A 20,562-nucleotide genomic window follows, 5' to 3' on the forward strand; every position below is an offset into this window, starting at 1 on the left:
AGTAATTTTCAAGTTACCAAACATCTGCCATTACACAGAGTGAACATAGGTTAATCAGCGCATTAAAGCGGTTAATAAAAAATGAAAAAAGCAGTGTAACATTTTTTGGTTTTTTTTCAAACATTATTGCAGGTCCTAGAGTCACTGATGACCTTGAATAAACACACCAGTACTATGTAACAACAGAGGATATCATCAGCTACTCTGCAGGAGAAAGCAATGTATGCAATATGATTTCATGAAAGCGGATTGGTTATTACCATTCATAGACATTTTCGTTTAGATTATGGATGTAATCCTCCAATAAAGACTATTAAACATTGATAGAGCTTGTTGCAAACCACAGTAAGTTTTTGAAGTGTTTCCTAGAGACATATTTTCAGCAGTAGGAGTATGCATTCGTTCATTTGCTTTTTCACTGTTGTAACATGCTTGTGTGAGTGTATTACATTAGTTTTGTGAAAACATTGTATTGTCTTTTGTTTACGAAAATTATCTGCTTCAATACAATTTTTTTATTTTTACATTTTCTGTTAATTGATTCTGTTTATTAGAGTATTACAATAAGTTTAACATAAGATAATGTTATAATTCGACTTTAATGTCATGGAAGGTGAAAGTAGTAGGATAGACAAGAAAAATATTGAGGGGTGTAAACTTATTCATAGTCAGATGATAGAAGTCCCACCAGGTTGGTCTAGTGGTGAACATGTCTTCCCGAATCAACTGATTTGGAAGTCGAGAGTTCCAGAGATCAAGTCCTAGTAAAGGCAGTTACTTTTATATGGATTTGAATACTAGATCGTGGACACCGGTGTTCTTTGGTGGTTGGATTTCAATTAACCACACATCTCAGGAATGGTTGAACTGAGACTGTACAAGACTACCTTCATTTACACTCATATATATCATCCTCATTCATTCTCTGAAGTAATACCTGAACGGTAATTCCCAGAGGCTAAACAGGAAGATGATAGAGGTTGTGTTTAATGTTTATGACTTTATGTCAAGGAAGCACACATCCTTCTTAAACAAGTTCAGAAATATGTTGCTCAAGCTACAGGAATTTCACTTAGTAGTGCTCAAAAAATTTTAAACGAAGCAAAAATACCCCAATAAAGGCTTTAGGACTGGAAAATCATAAAAACTAAAACATTTGTGGATAACATTGACAGAAGTATTATTCATGAAACAATTTCTGATTTTCATATTGTTAATGGTGAACGTGTTCCTACCGCTCATAAAAGAGAAAATTGATTTTAAAGGAAGACTTTGTTGTTTATAGCACATTATCATAAACATCAGGTTTAAATGGAAAAAACTATAGATAATAGAAAAATGAGAAAATCAGGAACTGAGGTCACCTACTTCAGAGCTGTTAAAGAGTACCGTACAAAAATAGACCTATCATTCATATCAAACCAATATTGTGAAGTGATGGCTCTAACTGTAGCCTTGTTACTCCGATTTTTAAAGGGATTGTTCATGCCGATTCTTAAAATGGTTTTGTCAAGAACATGCTTCTTATATTTAAATTTGGTGCCAAAACAGGAAATTACCATGACGATATGAATTCTGTTAATTACGAGTGGTGTGTAAAACAACAATTAATTCCTTCTCTCTAACTCAGTCATCGTTGTAGATAATGCTTCATACCTTAACATGCATCTGAACTGTGCTTCAAATTTGAACACGTGAAAAGTGCATATGGTTTATATAAAATAACATGTTATTTACTTGTACAGTGTTGAGACCAAAACTGTATAGTTTAATATAACTGTATAAGCCGCGTGTTACACTATTTAAAGTCAGTTCAGTTTTATCCGAGAAAGGTAACAGTATTTTGAGATTGCCTGTGAAATAAATCCGATTGAAAACATTTGGGCGGTTTTAAAAGAATATGTTGTGAAAAAAATGTTAATTTTAAATTAGATGATGCTATTGCTTTAATTAGAGCAACCGTTTGACAGACATAATGTGATAGTCCAAAAATTAATGTTTGGTGTGCGTTGTCTGCTTATAAAGTGGTCAGCCATTTTTCTTCACCAAGCCACTTGTTACTAGTACTAGTTTCTAGACATGTTGATGGAGTATGCAGTACCACAAATTGAACATTGGCAACCAACGTTTACTTTCAGTAGGATAACGCACCACCATACTGGGGTTTACATGTCTTTTTTTCAGTCTCCAGGACCTCCGTTAGATATTGCTTCGGAGGATGAGATCAAATGACAATTATGTAGCATGTGAAAATGCCATGCCTGACCAGGATTTGGGACCTCTGGATGAACATGCTTCGGGGTTTACATGTTGGGGACTATTTAAATGAATAATTTCCTCAATGTTGGATGGGCCTTTTTTAACAAATTCTTGGCCACCTCAATCCTCAACATTACACCACTTGATTTCTTTCTTTTGGATTTGTCAAAGACAGGTTGTATGCAACATCAATGAACGAAAAAGAATACGAGATATAATTAATGAAATAACTCCAGATATTTTTCGTATATTCTTGTTTGAAGTTAATAAGAGTTGCAAACAAAATTGTTTAAAATGTCCTGTTCAGCAATAAAACGTGCATGTAAGTACATTGCTTTGTTCTTTCTTTTTTTAATTAACAACTGAAATGTGCTAAATAATTTCACTGTATGTTAAAAATCGTGTTATTTTTAATCATTGTATATTCAATCTCTAAGTTAAATTATAACGTAGTTATCAATAAAAAAAAATTCCATTATCCGTTATTGTGTTGTATCTACATTTTTATTTTGCTAGTATATCTGTTTGGTATGTTTATATTCAATATATAAGAACTTCATTAATAAATTAATAGAAAATATAATTGGACAAGTGATATAGTGTAACAGTTACTACTCTGCTTGATAAAAAACTTAAACATGTAGCAACAAAAGATGACATAGCAAGATCATCAGGTATGAATAGGATTCCTTATGAATTCTACAGAGATGAGCCTGTAGAATAAATTTATTGGTTTTGTATTTTAATTTTTAGGCTGTGTATCTAAAATGTTTAAGAAACTTTTTTCTTAAAACATAAGAACTATGCAGTAAAAGACAATTATTGGGATATATCCTTTATGGCTACGTTATTGACTGGGATTCTTTTGAATTGAATGAAAGGTTTGGTTAATAAAAATTGTATTTTGAATGAAAATCAGTTTGGGTTTAGAAATGGTTATTCAGCCATTGATAATATTTTCACTTTAATTAACATTTTTTATATAAAATTGAAAACTAAAGATAATAAAGTTTATTGTTATTTAAAGATTTCAAAGGAACTTAGGATACTAATGATTGGTGTGTACTCTTTTAAAAATTATGCAATGTAGTATTATGAAGTCGTAAGGTGGTTTTATGAAAATACAGTGTTGCAAATATGTGTAAGGGGGAGGATATTAGAAGGATTTAATGGATGTGAAGGTATTAGACAGGACTGCTTAATCTTGCCCCTTATTTCTGCATTATACATTAACGATTTGCATGAAGAGGTAGGAGGAAGATGGAGAAAAGGTTAATCTAGTTTAAAAGATCCTCTTTTACTGATGATATTTTGTTATTTATCGAGAAACCAGAATCTTTATAAAAATTCGCAATAATCTTGAAATCTGCTGTAATAAATAAGGGCTTATAACAAATCTTGAAAAGTTCAAGATTTGTGGTCTTCAGGTGAGTAGGGAGGTTAAATAGTTGGGAGAAATGGCATTGGGGAGGAAATTTATAGAGGAGGTTAATTTGTTTAAATATGTAGGGATTATTTTTAACGTCACTGTTACAGGAAAAACATTGACTGCTAAATTTGGTTTTAATAATAATGTGAGAAGGAATTTTTCTGTTAAAAATAATGTTCCACTCTCTACCAAGTGGATAGTATTTAATGCAGTCTGCTTAGTGTTGGTAGGATATGGAGTTGTTTGGGTATTAATCACTTAGAGGATTTTGAAAGGTATCGATGATTTTCAGTAAAATATGACTTTGGTTTACATAACAGTATACCTAATTAGACGATTTATTTGGATACTGATATAAATTTAAGCCGGTAAATTTCTTTGGTCTTCACATTAGCTGTGAGCCGTAAATACTAGGAATGTCGGAGGAAAGATTAACAAGAAGGCTAGCATTGTCACTACAAATAAAACTATTGAGCGGTTCATGTTCTGGTGAGATTTGGGATTAAATATAATTATGTAATTATTGATAGTGGAGATATAGCATATGAAAAAGGAAATTAATGGAATTCTCAACTTAAGTCAGGGATGAGAAGCGTAGTAAATAGTTATAAAGGACAAGGCCGGCAAATTTAACACTCTTTATAAGCATTTATCATTGAATTTGGGGGATAAGACCTATATAATTGACAGTTCTAATAGTTCATTTATAAATATTATTTTTAAAACTAGAACTGTAAAACTTTGCTGAATTGTGGAAGAAAGAGGGAAGAGGATATGTACAGGTGCTCTTTCTGCAATAGTGTGGTTATATAGGAAACTTGGAGCATTTTTTGGGTTTTTATTTATTTATTTATTTTTTTTTTTGTTACAATTTAATTGAAGTGATGTGATTGTGACAGGCTAAGAATTACAGAATAGGTAGATTAAAAAAAAAAAAATTAGTGAGCTTTGGTCCGTAATATGAGGGAGGTAAAGCTGTAATAGGAATGGTTTAATGTTAGAGCTTAATTATTGAGTATATTTATATTTTATTTTGTTTTTAAAATCAGCAGTTTTATGTTTATTTTTTGAGTGTGTATTTTAAGGTGTAGGCTTATCTGAAGTACTTATTAATTCAATATTACGTTGCTTGCATGAAAAATATTTTAAAGATTATTGTAGATAGATTTTGTCTAGTGATATATAAAGTCTTATCACGGTTTTTTAATTAAAAAGGAATAATATACTTTATGTTGTTTGTATTATGATTTACGTAGAACGATATAACAGTTATTTTAAAGAGGAAGTTTAAATTACTTAGTTTGTGTTACTGTGTTATGTTTATTTTCTTTAGTTTGAAGTATGCTTATTACTCGTACTTGGCCGCGGTCGTGCCTGTTGTGCGTTTTGTGAAACAGTTATAAAAAAATAAACACTATAAATCATATGTGTTATAAAAAAGAGAGAAATATTTTATTTGTAAGAATTAATTTTGTTTTTTCTGTGATTTAATAGTTACGTTTTATAAATGTTATCATTCTCATCGTTGCCACTACCACCAGCTACCTTGCACAATCATAATCATCATTGTCATCATTACACTTACAATCTAACTATGGCGTATAGTATATTTATATATACATGTTTCATACGTTATTTATAATATTATGATTTGAAGAGATTGAATCATAAATTAAAGAGGCTAGAAAGATAAGGAAGGAGGAAATATTATTAAAAAAAATTCACTTACGTTTAGTAACTTAGTTGCAAATATTAAGATAACATTGTGGAAATATTGCAATATTGTGCAGATTTAAGACTTGCTAAATATATTATTTATTGATAATTTTATCAAATGCTCAATTTTCTATTAATTATTTTGATTTAATTGCTATTTCTTCATGAATAACATAGGACATGTTTGTCTATTTTTATATGTAATTGTAATAAATTACATATTAAATACATATTAATACATTACAATTGTAATAAATTGCAATACATGGCATAGAAACTTGCACAATTTAGGTGTAATAACATTCTATGCTGGTATTATAGATAGTCTTTAGTAACAGTTAAAAAAGTATCATTGCTTACAGATGACACTGAAATTGAATCATCTGTATTAGACCAGTATCTCTTAAAGCACCACCAAGATCATTGATGAGAAGCACAGGAGTTGCCCTGCAGAGTAGCAAATTTTAACAAAAAACTCCAGCAGTCAACTTGTTAAACTAACAATTTAATGTTTGTACAGTCATAGTAGTGCAATGTATAACATTCATTGTTATTAAAATATAATATAGTTAAACTTAAGTTAATATAGTTAACTTAACTGAGATCACAGAAGTTGAGCTGCCAGAATTAATTATGATGTTATAACATAATTAATAAAATGCCTATTAATTTTTTCAAATTCCTAAGTCCTAAAAATGTTAAAAGATTGGTATTAGTTAGTTGTTTAGTATTTGTTTTTATTTATAAAAAATGCATGAGTTCTAAATATTTGATTGTTATCTGTCATAAAATTATTTTTGTTTATTCTCATGCTACAGAATCTGCTATTGCCTTACCTTTACAACAGTTGGAAACATTAGAAGTATTAACGTCCTAGCTGTCATGATATTTTAATAATGTGAGGTGTGATGCATTTGGCTTTTATTTAATTTAATAGTTTCAGTATAGCACTACAGAAATTATGCAGAACAAATTATTATGAACACTTGAGTTGATTAGACCTATAATTGTAGTTTGATTGTATTATTCCTATTGGTTAAATGTTAACTGAGCACTGATACCACTGATTAGAATCGTTTATGTAGAGTTTAGAGAAACTAAGCTAGCTGCCTGTCTTTGTTAATAATCATACTTTTGATAATTTGTCTGATATCAATGTATGAAATATTTTCACAAGTCACTGGTGAAGATTGAACAAAACTTATTTTTTTAAAAATAATCAACCAAATTTTATGGGTTTTTTAATTGCATCTGAGTACCTTCAGTTACTCTAGTGACCTTCCTTGGTGTGCTGTTTTGTGGTATGGTTTCACCCGAAGTCATTGCTTGTGTGTGTTTTTTTTTTTTGTTAGTGAAGCATATTTAGGATGTAGTAAAAAAGTGTGTTGGATTTAAATTGTGTTTATTTAATTATTAGTATTTTTAAAATTTTAAGGCTATATTCATAGATATGTTGTTTTTTGTGCATTTCTAGAATCTATTTTTTTGTTTTTGTTCATGCTTTAGCAATTCTTTACCTTTAGGTGGTCTCCTAATGATGTTTCCATGTTATGCTTCAATAGTCTCTGTATACTGTCATTTGAAGTTACATATTGTTTTTTCTATGTAAAAGCACTTGTCATATGAAAATTCCATCCTGGGAATTTATAAAGTAAATTGCTCTGATTGCATCAACTTATGCTATATAGTATTTATAAAGCGTAGAGTAGGAAATGCATGTTTTTCACTACTGAATAACTTCAGTTGTTTTAATTATAGAAAAAAAAGTTTTACATTAAATAATAATATTTTTATTGCATTTTTGAAATCAACATACCTTAATTAGGTTCGGAAGATAATGTTAGTAAACTTATGTGCTTCTTGTCAGACGCAAATTCAGTGCCTCTCCTCAAAGCTTTCTCCAACATTTCATTCTACACAGCTTCAATTTCTTGACAAATGGAAATTTTCAGGTCTTTAATTACATGTGGTTTGCTCACATACATTCTTGATTTCAGGAAGCCCCACAAAAAGAAGTCACAAATCAATAGATCGGGAGAGCTTGGGGGCCAAGAAACATCGCTGAATAATGAAATGACATGTCCAGGAAACATTTGTTGAACCACTTCAATTGATGCTCTTACTGTCTGAGCTGTGACCCCATCCTGTTGGAACTACATTTCTTTCATGTTTACCCGATGCCTTAACAGTTATGCATGCAGGAAGTTGCTAAATATGTCTATGTAGCACCCTGATGTCACTGTAACTTTGCGGTTCTGCCCTCTTCAAAAATGTAAGGACCAACAATCCCTACCTTGGAGACAGTGCAACGCACTGCTACTTTTGAGCTGTGGAGTAGTTTTGGTGTAGTTCACGTGGGTTCTGTGATGCCCAGTTTGACGGTTCTGTGCATTAACATAGCCCTCCAGATGGAAATGGGCTTCGTCACTCATCATTATTAGGGCGTTTGTATCTTCCATAAGAATGGCATTCATTATCCCAAAAAATTCCTTACATTGCACAATGTACCTTTCAGTTAGCTGCTGGATGATCATTATTTTGAATGGGAGAAATTTGAGATCACTGTGTAAGATATGATGAAGCAAATGACGTGACATACACAGCGCTACAGCCTGTCGCCCAGCGGATCATTTCAGACTAGCAAGAACTGCCCTTCTCACTTTATGTTTTCTGGAGTTTGAACTGAACAGGGAAGGCCAGATGGTTTCTTCTTCATCACAGTTACAGTACTTCTAAATGCCTCAACTCATTGGGAGTATGGTGTTTCAATTGGAACTGCACCTGACATTCGACATTAAAATTTCTATGGAAAAGACATTGAACCATGACCGTAAAATCATTGTTTCTAAAAAAACTCCTCAACAGTAAACACATGATATTCAATGCTCCATAGCGACTGAAACTGCATCATCTGAATTGTCTACCAGAGGTTGCCGAAGGTCAGTACCCCAACTCACTGTTGAGTACTAGCAGTTTAAAAAACATGCATTGCCTCTAATCCACCCTTTATGAATTATTTAGAATTAAACATTGTTGTAGCACGGAAATTCCATCTTTTGGACAATAACTAATAATCTACTCTTACTAATGATATGATTGTTTCCAAATTTGATCCAAATGTTATTATGCCTAAAAATAGAACTGTCCTGTATTTATTTTGGGACGTCTGTGTAAAAACTGGGTTAATAAAAATTTACGCAGATTGGAAGTTGCATATCATAATAATGTACATCAGTCTTATTATAGGGAAAACTATCCATCATTACACACACTTTAGCTTATTGGTGAAAAATGAGGTAATCAAGAGAAGAGGTATGTTCCTTTACTTTCTTTTTCTTAGCTTCTTTTTGCCCTTTTGGTAACAAAAACATCTTTCCTTTTGGTGTTTTAACACCACTTAATGCAGTTTTTGTCATATATTTACATAAAGTGTAAGATTTTCCAGTAATTTTCTGCTGGATGTTCTTAGATAAAACAAAAACTACACTTTTGGGTGGATTTTTCATTGATGTTTCTGTTTTAAAAATGTTTTAATCATCAAAGACTTGAGTAGTCATTATTTCTTGTTCTGGTAAAAAAAAAAGTATGAACATGAAAGTCATTTTCAGTGCATCTATTATTGAATATGTAAAAAGAAATTCCATAACTTTCCAGAAACAGCACATTTGTATATTTTCAGATTCATTTGTTGTACAGTCTGATTACATATATTACAGTTTAACCATTCTCTATTTAATGTTATTAATTTAAGAGTTGTTTATTATTGATTTATAATATACATTTCATTATCTATCATTTTACAATAATAAAAAGTAAAATTCTGTGTAGCTGAGTATGCGCCTGTTCAAATTATTTAATAAATATATGTATAATTTATTAACATTATATGTTTTATATCTTTAATGTTAAATTTAATCATGTTTACATTACATCATCTAAATTGTCTAATAATTTGTTGATATCATTTTATTTATTAAGTCATTCTTTTATTTATTAATTTTTTTTTTAGATGAAAGAACAAGAAGAGGAGAAACAGTCAACTGAAAACACTAACTCTGTGATTAATGATTCACTTGAAACTGAAGTTAAACAGGATAAATTTTTAGAGATGGTGGAAACAATGACTAATGCCCAATCATCTAAAAAAGAACAGGTATATTATGTTATAAGATTGACATTATACATTAAATTTATTTATGTAAATTGTGTTAAAATAAATTTAAATAAATAAACTAATAAATAAATTTTATTTAAATAAATAAACATAACGTTTAAATAAATTTTATTGGCCAGATATTTAGTAATATAAATAAATCATGTTTAATTTTGCAATTGTCTATTCTATAGATACAATGTAGATTTTGATTTTACACTTTTTTCTAAATCTCACATTATAGTAAATGAAATAATACAGTCAGAAAAAATTATACAGTATTTTTTTATTATTACTCTGTAATAGTGTAATACATTGAAAACTCTAATTTTTGGATGAACATGTTCCATTGACGACTTGAAAGTGATTTATGATTTTTAATAGTTTTATATTTGTAATGTTCTATTACATTTATTTTTTACTACTAAGAGAAATATGCATGCTTTCTCCCATACTAAGAAGAAAATTATACAGTGATATAGTAAATCCAGAAATAGATTCTGTTTTAGATTTAATAACCTCATTGCAGAAATATCATCAGATATTAGTATACTATAGGTTATACAGAAATTAACCTAATTTTAATAAGTTTTTATAAATGGCAAAAAAATGTTAATGGTTTGTTATCTTGGAGAAGCATTTTGTGAACAATATTTATATTGCATTAAAATAGACAAATACATATTCTTAAGGCAGGAAAAAGTTTGACATGCAAAGATTAATAATATACGAGGGATATCTCTAAAGTAAAGACCGCTGGGAAATTTCTCTCCTTAAGGTTGGCGAACCTGTGTCGTTCATGGCCACACTAGTAATGTGCACACTACATTGTTGTCTGTAAGTTGTCCCGTATTATTTTTGATTACGTGTAAGTTATTATGTTATAAAACAAATAGGAAAATTGATGTTGCTGTTGACTGTGAAATAGGTGGAGTCATACATTTTTTAAACCGTCAAAACATTAAGCTGGCTCAAATTCATAGGCAGTTGGTTGCTGTGTACGGTGATAATGTAATGAGTGAAAGAAACATTTGAAAATGGTGTCATCCTCACACACCTGTCAGACCAACACAGATCAAGCCACAGCCATTTGGACGCAAACTTATGGCTACAGTCTTTTGGGATTGGTTTGGCGTACTGCTGATTGAATTTATGCCCTGTGGAACGACTACACATGCAACTATAAAGCCTACTGCAAAACTCTACGTAAGTTATAGCGTGCCATTCAAAATTGGTGACATGAGTGGCTGACCAATGGCGCCGTCCTGCTGCATGATAATGCACGTCCACATGTTGTGGGTCCTACACATGATTTGCTGAGAACATTTGAATGGGAAATTTTTGATCACGCACCATATATAGATTTAGCTCCTTCTGATTATCATTTGTTTGGGAAATTGAAAGAATTTTTGAGTGGTAAGCAATTCATGGGTAACAATGAAATTAAAAATGCTATTAATCACTGGCTAAATGGACTGTGGTAGAAGAATACGATGAGGGTTTATTGAAGCTGGTATATCACTTTGATAAATGTCTTAATTCATGTGGCAATTATAGAGGGTATTTAGTTTAAGAGAAATAAAAAACATTTATAAAGTTTTCAGAATAAATCTTTTTACAAACAATCTTTACTTTAGAGATAACTTCTTGTATAATAATTTATAATAAAATATAAATAACATTTTTGAAATGTAATCATCAGTTAAACTCATTTTACCATTAGGAGGCTCTGGTTGAATCACAACATAAAAGAGGGGTACTGATTATAGTAATTTTGGATACTTAAAAAAGTTTAAATATTTAATTAATGCATTGTTTTTACTCAGATACCTAAAACTTCAAATAAATCAGAATAAAAGCATTTAATTTTTTTCTGTTAAGATATATCCAGAAAAAGCTATTGTATCTACTTTGTTATATTAATTTACAATTTAATAAAATCCAAAAAAGAATAGTTTTGTAAAGTAAATACAAATAGAATAGCAGAAAGTATATACTAGAAATTTAGATTAAATTAGATTTTCTGAGGAAAATTTATCGAACGACTTTAAAATGGTAACTTACATAAAATAGTATAATTTTTTAAATGTTTCATTATTTTTATCTCATCATTACGTTTGGCATGATCTAGCATCAGAAGTTTGTTTCCACATATGTTTACATCAGTTTTAGTCTCTCAGCCAGGTGTTTTGGAGATCTGTTAATAACAGAACCTTAAATAATAAATTCTATGATTTTAAATAATGCTTAAATGAAGAAAGAAAATTGTTTTGAAACTGGTCCATAAGATTTTTTGTAACTTTAGTTGACTTGACTAATTAGAACATTATTTTTTGAGGTTCAGTGGTTCAAGTATTTGTAAATTAAATGCTTTTAATTAAACATTCATGAAATGTTTGTAAATGTAATAATAATATTAATTAATCTTTTGTGATTCATACCCAAGATTTGCCTTTTTTTTTTGACAAAATTATATGCCATGGTATTTATTTCCAAGAAATACCTAATTTATCTGTGTTGTACATTTATTCTGGAAAATAACCCTGCTGGAGAGTCACGCAGTATGAGGCTGCAGTGATGGTCGTGCTACGTTCTATGAATTCCACAAAGAGAACTCCATTCCGGTCCCAGAACACAGTAGCCATATACTTTCTGTTGGAGAAGGTTCGCTTGAACTTCTTTGGTTTACTGAGAGAATGGGAATGCATCCACTGTTTCGATTGTTCTTTTGTTTCTTCAGTTTCGAAATGGACCCATGTCTCGTCCCCTGTGACAATTTTGTTCAAAAAATCTTCTCCTTCATTGTGGTAGTGCTGGAGAAACGTTAGGGAGGCGTCCATTCTCATTGTTTTGTGATGGTCGGATAGCATCTTGGGAACCCATCTTGTACACAGTTTGCGGTACTGAAGTCTCTCACTCACAATGATGTAGAGAGCTAACCTTGAAATTTGAGGAAACGAATCACTTAGTACAGAAATTGTGAACCGATGATTTTCTCGAATTGCCTCATCCACTCACTCAACGAGATCATCGGTTGACACTCGCTTCCTTCCCTGACTGCCTGCATCATGAACATCTGTAGGTCCTGCTTTAGAGTTCCTGCACCATCGTCGCACTTTGCTGTCACTCATTGAAGTTTCACTGTACACATTACTTATTCATCGATGAATTTCAGCTGCATTACACCCCTCAGCCTGAAGAAATCAAATTACTGCACACACTTCACACTTGATGGGAGATGCTATTGTTGTAGACATGTTAACATGCTAGCTGCGTGTTCAGAACTAAACGAAGTGACGTGGCGTGATTGAAGGCCATACTAGAGACGCTGCACAACACATATGCAGAAAGGTTCATCTGATTTTTGGGCGGGTTTTTATTTCGTGTACGATCGGACCTTGAAAAAAAAATAACCCTTGTAATTGATCTTTTTCTACATTTTCTAAGATTGGCTCACTTGGGCTAAGCAAGTGACCACCAGCTGATAGTTACGTCCATAACTGTGTATTGTGTGGAGGTGGTAACACTGCACGGCAGCGCCAAGAAGGCTGGAGCATCTGGGATCTTGATCTGGGAAATGTTACAGGTGATATAAATCTTGAGTTGTAAAGGAAGCGATTACTGCTGAGGATAAAGCTAAATGCCTGGTTGTTGTGTTACAGCGGATATGCAATAAGACCCTTCCCTGTAGGTACACCAAAAGGGGCTATCCACTGGTTTACTGGTGGACAGATTGCATGGAAAAGGAAGGAGTGTATAACTGCTTGATGAGTGGCGATGCACACACATCTGGACTCTGCTAGAGCTGTATATATACACTTGTGTAAGGCCAAGAAAAGGGAGTTAGCATGCATGATTAGTGATTCCAAAAGACGCTGGTGGAGGAAATAAATCGATGACATTGAAATGAATTCCTGGGGAGATTGTACTGCTTGCTAGAAAGGAACAGTCTCAAATCCAGGACACTGGTTACTCAAGAGCCTGGTGAGGTCACTGATATCATTGAGAAGCTATTTCCCGTAGGAGAAGGTAATTTGCCAGAGCTGGAGGGAAATGAGGGGCCCGTGGCATTGTTTGGTATGGAGGAACTTGTGACAGTGGAGTATATGCCCATGGATAAGGCGCCAGGCCTGATGTCTAACCAGGTGGTTAAGGTGGTTGCCTGGGCATATCCTGAGACTTCTCTGAGTGTATTTAATGCATGTTTTTACAAGAGGGTGTGTTTCCTAAGAGGTAAAGGTGGCAGCACCTTGTCCTGATTTCCAAGTTGGGCAGGAACTTGGTGCTTTCAGCCTCATACAGGCAAGGGCCTCTATGGCTAGCATTGATAAGGTTCAATGCTAGATGCAATTGGTAAGATATTGGAGAGGTTACTCCAACAGAGGTCTGGTGCGGTGGAGGAGGCGGCGAGACTGCATGACATGCAGTTTGGTTTCCACAGATCTAGGTTTGCGCTGGATGCTGTAACGAAAGTGCCTTCCCTGGCGAAAGGGATAATGGCAAGTTGACAGAACTGCAGGGGTAGAATGTGCGTCCTGATTGCACTTGATGTGAGCAATGCATTTAATGATGTTTCTCATGGTGTGTTCTGGCTTAGTCCATATGGAGATGCTTCAGATGGAGGAAGAAGCAAGAAACCAGATGGGTACCCAAGAGCTCTGATGCGGAGGACAGGGCTGCAGGCAAGTTCCAAGCAGCCTCCGAACCTGTGGGGGTTGCCTGGATGTGGTGAATCCGTGGTGCTCACTTTGATGTCCAGTGCAGGAAGGTAAGCTCCCCCTTTCTGAAGTAATGCCACACAGCAGTTTCCAGGAAGGGGAAGGACTATCAGAGGTGGAGGTTTATTCGGTAGGGCACAGGCACATATATGCTTTCAATAACATCTTGCAGAACCTGTTAGCAAGTCTGACACTTTGTAAGTGGTATTCCTCTCCTCTATAAAAAAAAAGATTGTCTCACTTGCATGGGATATGACTTTTGCACATCAGATATTACTAGACACTTTACTTTGTTGGGTCTTTTTTGTATTCTACCCACATGTTCTAATTTAAGATTTATTTAGGTTTAAATTTTTTGTAGCAGTTTAATTTTTAGCAAGCAGTTTAATTTTTTATGATCAAACATTTTTAATGTGGAATCCATATTTAAGGCCATACAGCTTCTATAAGTTCAATTTTAAGAAAAGAAGACACACACATCCAAAGAAACCATGAACATACAATCAACATGAAAAACTAAAAACAAAAAAAACACTCATAAAATCTATTTTGAATTTATACAGAGTGAGCTGCTGCAGTGAAACTGTTTGAAATAGGAACACACTTAAATACACATTATATACAATAATGATGTTAATTATAGCATTATGTTATTCTATTGCTCACTACTACTAATAGAATAATATTGTACATTGGTTAGATGTGTTATATTTCTGTTGCAAGGGTTGTACAGTTCATCTTGACAAATAAATTATATGAGCATTGAGTTGCATATTCAGTGGAAGTTAGTAATTATTTCACCAAACAAAACCAAATCTGCGTTAAACCACATAAATTAATTTATTACTGTATAATTACTCCTAGTACCAAAATGTCTGATGTAAATTGAAAACGATTTCCACATTGTTAATATAAATGGATGTATAATGTAGAAATGAGTTAATATCTTTTTTAAACTATATAAAAATATTCATTTAAATGTCTAGTTAAAACTGCAACAGCCTAGGATCTGAACCAGTTTCTTATGAACAAAAGCATAATTTTTTGTTACTGCTGAAAGTCTTTTGTTTGAATCTTGTCATTAAATTAATTGTTAAGCTCTGTACTAATATATGGCTCTTGTTTTGGTGTTAAACAGTTAAATAATTCCTTGAAGGAAGGATGTGCAGCTCTCGATAAAAAATTATATAGACGAGCAATTAATTGTTTCACTGAAGCTGTGAAAATAACAGATGTAACCTCATTAAAAGTAAGTAACAAGAATTAATAGTATAATCCTTGATAAAGTAGTATTAATGTAACAGTGTCCTTGGGTCATTTTCTTCGTTGGTGACTAATTATTTGTTGATGTCAATGGTGTATTGATTTCATTATATTTCTTGATATAGGCTGTGGTATTAATCATTGCCCAACAGATGATGTTTTTGAATGAGAAAGGAATTGGTTACTATCTTGTAGCTGAAGGCTCAATATACTTTATCAAGTGCTCTGTAGGCTCTATATATGTCTACTGGGTATGGTATTTGTGAGATCAAACTATTCTTCAGGCTGGTACGAAAAATAATATCAGGGTTTTAATCTGTTGTATTATCTCTTGGATGAGGTGTATAGTGTTGAATTAAGGTTAGCATCGAAGAGAAAAAAGAACAGTTTTAGTTGCACATATGATTGTAGATTGATTTTCTACCTTTATTCTTGACAGTGCCATTAGCAAAGATTGCAACTCCTGAACAGAAGGCCTTCTGTGTTTTGCAGTTTGCTAAATGTGATCTGTAGTTACAGTTCAATGTGAATTTCATAGGAAGTCTACTTCTGATCCCCCAAGTGACAATAACATTTGTCAAAGGCATAATCAGTTTGAATTGGCCAAACATCTGTATGAAGGTAAGCATATAGGAGGATCAAGAGTGTCCAAGAAAATATTGTACATGTCCAGGAGTTTTTCCTGCATAGTCCTAAAATATTTGTTAGGAAGACCAGCTGCGAACCAGCAATGCCAGTGACAACAATGTAAAATTTTTTAAGGAAACACTTATATATGCTTCCATAGAATTTACAGGTGTTGAATCCTACCAACTATGCTGTGTGTGCTTTGCAATTGAAATGTTATAGCATGAAGACAAGTTTCTCATTTGTGTGTGTTTAGTGACAAATCAAAATTTCATCTTAGTAGAAAAGTTAACACACATAATTGCCAGGATGACCATGAACTCTTGCAATGGTAGAGGAACAATCAGACCATTCAAAAATAAATGTTTTCTGTGAAATATGCCAACAGATTTACAGGCAATCCTTTTAAGCTGTAGCAAAGATAACAGTAGTTGCTTATTTGGGTATGCTGCATACATGGCTCTTTCCTCAGCTGCAAGATGGATCAGAGAATTCTATTTGAGAACATTACCTCCTCACTGGCATAACTCTGTATGGAATTAATAAAATAACATTCTCCCCAACCACTGGATTAGTTGATGTGGACTTGTTGACAGAACTTTTAAACAATGACCTCCAAAGTCACCTGATCTGATCCCTTGTGATTTTTTTCCTTTGAAGTTGTACAAAGGACCTTGTATATTTGTCCCCATATCTATAATATATCTAATTTGAGGCACAGGATAGAAGCAGCGTTGCTTCCATTATTCCAGGTATCCTGATTAAAGTACAGATGAACTACTTATCAGTTGGAGAGACAATTGTAGGGAAAAACTGTAAGAACACTTTACTTTTGATTCGTTACTGTAAAACAAAGAGATATTAAATAACTTTAAAACCCTGATATTGTTTTTTGTACCAGCTGCATATTGTATTCTGTCCAGATGCAATTGGAATGGTGTGTTATTATTTTAATATCTCTACTATTCATGGGAGTAACTTCTCTTCTCTTGACAGGTTGCATGCAATCATCTGCTAATGGCACCTAACAGTTAGAAATAAAATATGTAAATTTTTATGGATTAATTTTGTTATAATCTGTACTACTAAAATAAAATATTCCATATTAAGTGGTATGGAGATTAATAATGGTTGCATGATTAATAACAACATTTTTATATTGCGGAGGATAGCATTATTGCAGACAGTGAATTTGTAGAAATAAGGTTGTCTTGTAACACCAAATTTTAAGTTAAAACTATTGTTTTCAAGAAAAAAGGTAAAATTTATCTTTAAAAGATAAATCTCTTCTTATTGAATTTTTAGCTTGGTCCCCACTTGTAAGTTCATTGAAAAATCATATGTAAAGTAGTTTTGTAGGAAGAATAGTTACTCCAAAACTCTGAGAGTTTGTTTTTGGAAAATGAAGTTCTACATTTCAGTGTTATTTTATTTGATGATATCAATTCAACTATTGATTATTCAATAGTTGGGTTTATGTACACCTAGTGAATGACTGAGCACTACCACAAAGCAAGACAATATTGCAATTAAGCGTGCTATATTCAAGGGCCTGACACAAGGGCCTTGAGAATGGTCCTGGAAAGTTTAGAAAAAAGAAAGACAAGGCTATAGACAAAATTGTAGACAATTTGCTCGCAAAATTATGAGTTGATCACATACACCAATTCATCACCGATCAGACGGCCATCTGCTTTGTCAGTCCCATGCTTGACCAATTTACTCACCATTCTGCTTGCACCAGGATTTCACATATACGGCAATAGATTTCAGATGCTCCAGATTAGATTAGAAGACCCAGTACTGTATTTCTTAGCTCTCTGATCAATTAAAATAAATGTACAGAGCAAGAAAAGTTATATTCCCATAATGACACAATAGTAGCTCATGGCGAATTCGGTAAACATTATTTAGAGTTACTATAATCTGTAATGGATTTTTTGTGTTTATATATATATCTATATATATATATATATAGAGATAGAGATAGAGTGAGTGATAGAGATAGAGAGAGAGAGAGAGCATGTGTGTGTTATAAATAGATATTTAATTATCTTTGTTTACTTCTAGGGTTTAGGACTTACATCAGTAGATGTTGCCATTATAAATTACATGTTAAATTTGGCAAAAGTTGAATCAGACAGTTATGAGAAGATAGTTCTTGCAATTCGATATATGATTGATAACCAACATTTAACAGCTGCTGTGCCTGCATTCTATTACTTATTAGGCAAAGCATATTATAAGTTAAACAGGTAAAAAAAATTCAATGTGTTTTTTTTTATTTTCAGTTGGTGAAAGCTTCATTATTTATATTAAACATTTACTTATAGCTTCTATGTGCATCATTTTTGTTCGTTATTCAGATTTTGATTTTTCTTTGGCTAGACTATATATTTGTAATAATTATGAGTAATTATATTTGGGTTTACTGTGCGTGCGCATGTATATTTGTGTTTTAATTTTAAAGAAATTGTTGTTCATTTCATTAGTTATGTTCTTGGTAAATGAGTCACAGGAATCCTTAATTTTTGGATATACAGTAGAGCCATTCAATAATCTGAGGTATTGAGACAGATCAGCTCAGATTGCCTTGAACTTAAAGTTGTATGAAAATCAAGCCGTAAAATAACTTTACAGAATAAAGTGCATTTTAAGCTACAGTTATTTTATTGTTTTGTTTATTGCATTTTTTTTTTTTATTATGAATGTGATTTTTTTTAAAATTTTATTACATCTTAACATTTTATTTTTATAGAATATCTTTCCTTAAATGTTTACTACTTCAGTAAATTCATTATTATGAATAATATACAATATGTCCAAGAAGTCATTTACCCCAAGACAAATATAAGTGTGAAGTTATTAAATATTTTGAACATTTTTATGTATTTGTACTTACAGATTATTTATCCAGTGGATCCCAGTGTGCACCATCATGCTGAATACAGAGATATGTGCCTGATTATTCTCCTTGATATGTTGCAAAGCACCTCCAGAATTATGATTGTAAAGACTCCTTCCACACCATTAGCAATTCTTCATTTGTATTAACATTGAGATACATAGGCCTTGATTATTTCCCTCAGTTAATTGTCTGGACTGTGGTGGCTATTGCATTGAGGCTGGTGGTGCTTGTGAACCACAGTCAATCCAGCAGCCTCTTGTTAATTGTTCTTGTAGTAAATTCCATACTTGAAGAACAGAATGAGCTGGAGCTCCATCTTGCTGTATCCAGACATATTACATGATACCTTTCTCATAAATGTGAGGTATTAAAAAACATTTTTCAACATTTACAAATAATAATCACCATTCATGCACTCATCAAAAAAATGCTCCAAACAAGCATCACATTGTCATCCTGACTTATATCATGACATGTGGTGGATTCCTTTCTAATTTGTCTACAAATAAAGATTCTCTGTAGCCCAGAAAACCACATTCCTGGCTTGTGAACTACAGTGAATTGCAAATCCATTAGGAAGCAAGACTCGTGTACAGAACACTGCATCTAAAAATTGTTACTAATAGAATACAGCAGGCTACATGCTGTTCCATTGCTCCATCTAATTTTTAATAATTTGATTGTGCATTACTGACTGGGATATATTAAGTAAGTTAGGCTGTTCATTTATCAAGGTTTAATATGAGACTACTCAATCAAACTGGCCACAACATATGTGTTTTACACTCATGTATTCTTTCATCATTATATGACTTGTTTGTAATACTGCTGGAAGTAAATGTACACTTTTTCCAATCAAGCTTTCTTGCTCTGTCAGTTGGTCCTTGTTAAAATGTTATGAAATGAATTCATTATTTGCGGCATTGTTGTTTGCCCCATGCGTTATCATACATGCACTCAAACACATGTCATAAACTGTTCCTAACTATATTTGGTCACATTAGCTATGGCTTTGCAACTTACACAAGAGAGTGAGTGAATGAGCGTCTTGTGTGATGTTGAGAGCAGGGATATTATCCACAGTTAAAAAATTATTTCTTAGGAATTGAATATTAAACAACTTACACAACTTTCAAACTAGTTGTAAAAGGAAACATTGGTTTCAGGAAGGGGTGTGGGGGACTACTTCTCAGATGTGCTGTATATTTCATAATAATCTGCTTTCCTTGTATTTTTATGTTTAAACAATTTTTTAATGCAATCCAATTTAGATTCTTGAATTAAATGGTCTTACTAAATAAAAATTTCACATAATAAATAATAATTTATAATCTACCGTGTAGATAATTAAGTATCTACCGTGTTTACTTTCTTGGAACACACATTTTTTTTCTTAAAAACCAACATGAAATTTATGTTTCATGCGATATGCAGGGATTTCCGAATGAGGATCCAACATCTTATTTACTATTGTACTATATATTGTGGT

At 32.4% G+C, this 20,562-nt stretch overlaps 1 protein-coding gene across 9 annotated transcripts in view; it reads left to right on the forward strand.

Annotated features, from left to right (window-relative positions):
- LOC142322253 (uncharacterized) overlaps positions 1 to 20,562 on the forward strand; it is a 156,832-nt gene that overhangs the window by 14,264 nt on the left and 122,006 nt on the right. For 3 of the 9 annotated variants that reach the window (XM_075361121.1, XM_075361119.1, XM_075361122.1), the window contains 4 exons: positions 133 to 345; positions 9,414 to 9,557; positions 15,414 to 15,524; positions 18,236 to 18,420. In XM_075361121.1, coding sequence (XP_075217236.1) covers positions 9,414 to 9,557; positions 15,414 to 15,524; positions 18,236 to 18,420 — 440 coding nt within the window. In that variant the 5' untranslated portion in view covers positions 133 to 345. Of the gene's footprint in view, positions 1 to 132; positions 346 to 4,957; positions 5,147 to 9,413; positions 9,558 to 15,413; positions 15,525 to 18,235; positions 18,421 to 20,562 lie in introns of those variants that run through there. The other 6 variants (XM_075361124.1, XM_075361120.1, XM_075361118.1 and 3 more) reach the window with 3 other exon arrangements.

The sequence above is a fragment of the Lycorma delicatula genome, chromosome 3 (assembly GCF_047948215.1).
Source record: "Lycorma delicatula isolate Av1 chromosome 3, ASM4794821v1, whole genome shotgun sequence".
Classification (NCBI taxonomy): Eukaryota; Metazoa; Arthropoda; class Insecta; order Hemiptera; family Fulgoridae; genus Lycorma; species Lycorma delicatula.